At 26.0% G+C, this 5,217-nt stretch overlaps 1 protein-coding gene across 1 annotated transcript; it reads right to left on the bottom strand.

Annotated features, from left to right (window-relative positions):
- Nucleotides 1-848: 848 nt before the first annotated feature.
- LOC136976656 (L-xylulose reductase-like) lies at nt 849-4,573 on the bottom strand. The gene is made up of 7 exons (XM_067272001.1): nt 4,487-4,573; nt 4,072-4,169; nt 3,049-3,203; nt 2,930-2,972; nt 2,683-2,844; nt 2,493-2,610; nt 849-974 (listed from the first exon to the last, which is right to left on the bottom strand). Exons 1-7 carry the CDS (start codon nt 4,536-4,538, stop codon nt 871-873), a joined length of 732 nt encoding a protein of 243 aa, XP_067128102.1. The 5' UTR covers nt 4,539-4,573; the 3' UTR covers nt 849-870.
- Nucleotides 4,574-5,217: the final 644 nt, after the last annotated feature.

The following is a 5,217-nucleotide window of genomic DNA, read 5'->3' as shown; positions in this document are numbered from 1 at the left end:
CTACTATGTAAATGCTCATGCTGAAAGGTTTAAGCTATTCATATTTTGTAAGAATAGTTTAAAATCAAATGTTTTTTTAAATACAAAATTTGTTTTAAAATTTTATTAATTCATTCTAAAAATGCTAGAAAAATCATTAGTACATTAATTAATATATAATGAATTTCTGAAAAGTTAGTGAAACAAATAGTTCTTATCATTTTTATTTACATTCAAACTTTAGTAAAAACTTGAAATTTGTTTTATATATATATCAATTATAATCAGTATTCAAAAATCAAATGCAATTATTATATAAAATAATTCCATATTCAACAGATGCTATATAACTTTTAAAAATACTATTTACTGAATATTTTTGTATTGTTCATAATAGAAATTTTAGTTTTACTATGTGCTGTATATATTTATAGAAACAGTTATAGAATTTAATTATAAGTTAAAATGTCTTCTATTTTGTCATCAATAATTTCATAAATGTGAAGCTTTTGTCATATTACATCAAACTTTATAAACTTGGCAGTAATTACTTAAGTATTTATTGATTTTATTTAAAATTCAAAACATAATTCTAAAGAATTGTCTTCCATAATAATGATATATTATTATGTATTGAAATAATCATTGTAAATTTGCTAATTTTATCAGTAAAATCACCTTATTCATAAGTAACTTAGCACTGCCGCTTAATTTTGAAGTTTCTCTTAAGTCGTTTGTGGCAAATCAAACAAAATAAGGGATATTTCATTTTTTTTTAAATGCACAATTATAATTTTTTTTATTTTGAAAAAAATTATTAAAGCATTTATTTATCTTTTTATAAAAGATACATTTTGATAGAAAAATAGAAACTCAAAATTCGTGAGCAAGTTAACAAGCTGTAAATCCTCCGTCGATGGGTAAAATTGCACCATTGATCATATCTGCCTTGTCACTGAGAAGGTAAATAATTCCATTCACAACATGTTCAGGATCTGTAAAGAGAGCAGCGATTATTATGACATTTGCTCACACTCTGATGCTATTTCATGTCTTCCTACCTATAAAACAAAATTGGAATCATAGCATGAGGATTTATTTTAATGTCCGAGATATATGATTAATGTCAACATTTGAGATTTAACATACATTTTTTTTTTAACATCATAATTTGTATTTCAAGCTATTTTGTTTTTTCTTTTTCAGAAGAATCTTTAAATATTTATGATTTTCTTAATAAATGAAAGTAGTGGTTAAAAAAATGGAGATTTTAAATTTTCTCCATAAATTTGTACTTGTAACTTGTAACAAATATTTTTTTTTAATATTTACTTGTACTGCAGAGCTGAAATTTTCTATATTTTAAATATACAAATCCATATGATTAAATAAAATTTTTAATAATAAAATAAATACACACACTATATCTATGAACTATCTTCAAAATTTATAACAACGATTGATTAAAATTCAGATGCTCTATTAAGAAAGAATGGTCTTTTCAGGTCATGTATTAATAATATTCATGACCTAATTGATATTATATTGTTCTTATAGTTGTATATAATTATATACAACATGAAATTCTCTCATTTCAAATATTTGAACTAATAACAATTTTAAGTTACACATAGATTCTATATTTGCTACATAAAAAACAATTATGTAAAGTTTTATTATTTACATGATATTTATTATCTCTTGCTATGATACCAATTAAAATATATTTTTTGTGAGAATTGACTTCATCTAGTTAATTGCAAAATTGTATCAAATTGTGATTTTAAACAATTTAAAATGCTTTAACTATTAAAAAAAGTCATGTATTTTTTATTATGGTGCAGAATGTCTAACAATTTGTTTCAAAGATTACATATATATGAGAGATTTTCTGAAACGAATGAAAGTTTTATATGCTGTTGGAATTAATGTATATTTCCTCATAACAAAAAGCTAAATGTGATAACTGAAATGGGTACTGGTTTATTGTATCTTGTCATTGTAAAAAAGACTTTTTGTTGTTTCAAACCAATTTCACTGTAAGAAACTGCCTTCCATATCTGTAATTCTATTTATTGTGTACTCACAAAACATGGCAATATAACAGTGATGGGTTAAAAATTTATTACTCATGCAAATGTATATATATGTAAATGTGTACGTTGTATATAAAATAAGGAAGATAAATATATATTTCTCTGAAAAGTTATTATTAAATGATGTTGCTGTTCATTCAATATACTTATTGTTATGAAATTTATAAAAATTTTAATGTTGAAATAAGAAAAAAAATATTGCCTTTTGCACATGTGGTTGAAATGGTTTGTACATGTTCTATATTCAATACATATTTATCATATTGCTCTATTTTATGATCATTGTGTTTAGTCCATTCATTCCAGCACAGATCTGTTAGCTTAATTATAATATATTTTGCATATTGTTAATCAATATGTTATTAATAAAGATATTGTTTTGTGGAAATTGTAGCAATGTATAATTTCTATACTCACCACAGAATCTGCCTAATGGAATTTTTGATTTCATATCTGCAGCTTTAACTGGATCACTCCATCCGACTTTTGCCATTTCTGTCATGACTACCGTAGGATTGACCGAATTGACGCGTATCTGTAAACACATGTTCTAAATAAATTATTGCCATTCTTTATAAATTAATATTTTATCATAAAAGAACAGTACCTGGTAGGGACCAAGCTCTAATGCCATAATTCTTGTTAGTTGATCTAAAGCCCCTTTAGAAGCACCATACAATGCATGATCTTTCATACCTACCATGCCTGCTTGACTTGATACATTTACAATGGCACCTTTTCTTTTCTTCTTCATTCCCTCAGCTGCAATCTGTAAAATATTTATAAATTTGTCATTTACTTTTACGATGATTTTTTTTTAAATAAGATTTTTATATCAAAAAGATGAAATTTACCTGAGATACATTAATAACTGCTTTGACATTAACAGCAAAAATTCTTTAGAAAGTATAAAAGAATTTTTTAATCTTTTTAATTATAAATTTTAATGAATAATATTACTTAATAATAATACTTGTCAAAATCTTCCGGTCCAATGGTGCCAAAAGTATTAATAATTCCAAAAGCTGCATTATTTACTAATAAATCAATATCTCCTAATCCTTGAACTGCTTTTTTTGTTTCATCCCAATTGGCCAAATCAACACAAACTGTATGAATGCTGGGAACCTATTTTGAATGTCAAAACAAAAAAATTTTTGTAATGTCTACACTGTTTTTAAATAGACTATATTAAAATATACTGGTTTTTATTAAAAATACAATATAATCATTGGCATAGCCAGGGTTTTGTTATGGGGGCCTAGTAGAGGCTGTAATTTTCTAGGGAGGGACAGCAGGTTAACAGGGGGGGCTGTGCCCACCCATGCCCCTTCCTGGCTACGCTCATTATATTATATTAGTAGCACAAATATTCAACTATCTATTTATCTTGCATTTAATATACATATGAAAAATTTCTGTAGAGATTATGGAGATCTTTTTTCCTTTTAGTTTTTAAGATAACTTAGCTCTTACTAATATAATATAACCAATTATTGCCAGAAATAACATATGTTTAATTTTAAATATAAAAATCAAAACATGTTTCTTCACTAGAAAAATTAACGTAATGAAATTATTTAATTAAATAAAGTTTATTTATAAATTTAAAAGATTTATAAGGAAGTAAATTACTTAAAAATTTAAAGTAATTAATATTTAATAAAATTAATTTGCTAAATTGTGAATTTTAACATATTAGTATAAAGGTCACATTGATAATTTTACTAAATACACATCAAAAATGTAAAAAAAATACTGTATGTAAATTGTTATACTGGTTTAATTGATAATTGATAGTTTTTAACTGTAAAAACTATATGTTTACAGTTAAATCTTCAAGAATTTTTTAAAATAAATACACTCAGCATTTTAAGATGCATGTACTATGAGAAAACCATTAAAAATTGGCCAATTAAATAATTTATTAATCCATTAAATATTATAACATAAATTAGATAAGAGCTGTAGATTAATTGATACGAAAAAAACTTACTTCGGCCTTCAAAGAGTCTAAGTTTGCTTGAGTTTTACTCAATGCAACAACTTGCGCTCCACATTCTACTAGTTTCTTCGCTAATGCACGTCCGATACCTACAGACAATACAGTATTTAACTGGTTACTAGTTATACAGTAACTACTGTTTATATAAGGTTTGATTTGTAACAGGATATATCACCGGCTGAAATTTCAAAAAATGTACTGTACATAGGATAATCGTTTAAATAACTCACGAAACCAGCTATTTTTAGTGCCATTGGAGAATAATGAAATGGTTAAAAAACGAAATGCTAAGATATTGACAAGAGAATTGTTAATATACAATTAATCAAATTACAACACATCACTGCACCGTATATAATTATTACAAAGAGAAATAACGTAGAATATGAAAAATAATGACATTTACCCCGTCCAGCACCTGTAACCAGGGCGCGTTCACCGTGAAATTTAATGTCCATCCTCTTTTACCCGATTTACACCCACTCTGATAGTTATACTATTCAGAACACGTGTCTATAACAGGAGAAAAAAGGCGTGTCTGCCTTATGGCGCCATCTATTACCAATAAAATTAACTTAATTATCTTATAATGATTAAAATACTGTACTATTCTGAAATGAGAATACAATATAGGAACCTATTTTAAAAAATAATTAAAAAAATCCTTTGTCTGTATTACGTATGGTAAAAACGGTATTATCGATTTAACCGAGATAGTTAAACTGTTTAACGTAATAAACTAGCCAATTCTTACGCTAGGTTAACGTAACCTGGTTTTATGGATGGCAATGTTGTATGAACGAAGTCTTGTAAAGTAATAGTGCTTACAAATCAAATAAACTGAGATTTAGGAAGGGTATTTTGAAGAATAAAATAGAAAATTTTGCGTATAGCATGAAAATAATCGGAGCTCTCAAGCTGTAATTTGGGGATAAAGCTGGTATCATGGGCAAAAAGACAAATTGACATTTGCCCATAAATGCTGACAGCCAAAATTTTGATGTGTACTTTTGATGAAATTCACTAGTTCCAGGTGTATAGAAATGATAAAAGAAATGATTAAATAAGATTTTTTTATCTCACCCTTCTTATACTTTTAATTATTTTGCACTTAAACAGAGGGTAAAACAGTGATTC

This window comes from Centruroides vittatus, unplaced genomic scaffold (assembly GCF_030686945.1).
Source record: "Centruroides vittatus isolate TY-2023 unplaced genomic scaffold, ASM3068694v2 contig_417, whole genome shotgun sequence".
Classification (NCBI taxonomy): Eukaryota; Metazoa; Arthropoda; class Arachnida; order Scorpiones; family Buthidae; genus Centruroides; species Centruroides vittatus.
The sequence above is the reverse complement of the archived record's forward strand: the minus strand, read 5'-3'. Positions and strand labels throughout refer to the sequence as shown.

Coding starts and splice junctions, on each gene's coding strand:
- LOC136976656 (XM_067272001.1), bottom strand. CDS start 4,538: ATGGACATTAAATTTCACGGTGAACGCGCCCTGGTTACAGGTGCTGGA. Junction 4,170..4,486: donor GGTTACAGGTGCTGGACGGG/GTAAATGTCATT, acceptor TATTGTCTGTAG/GTATCGGACGTGCATTAGCG. Junction 2,973..3,048: donor GGACCGGAAGATTTTGACAA/GTATTATTATTA, acceptor TACTTTCTAAAG/AATTTTTGCTGTTAATGTCA.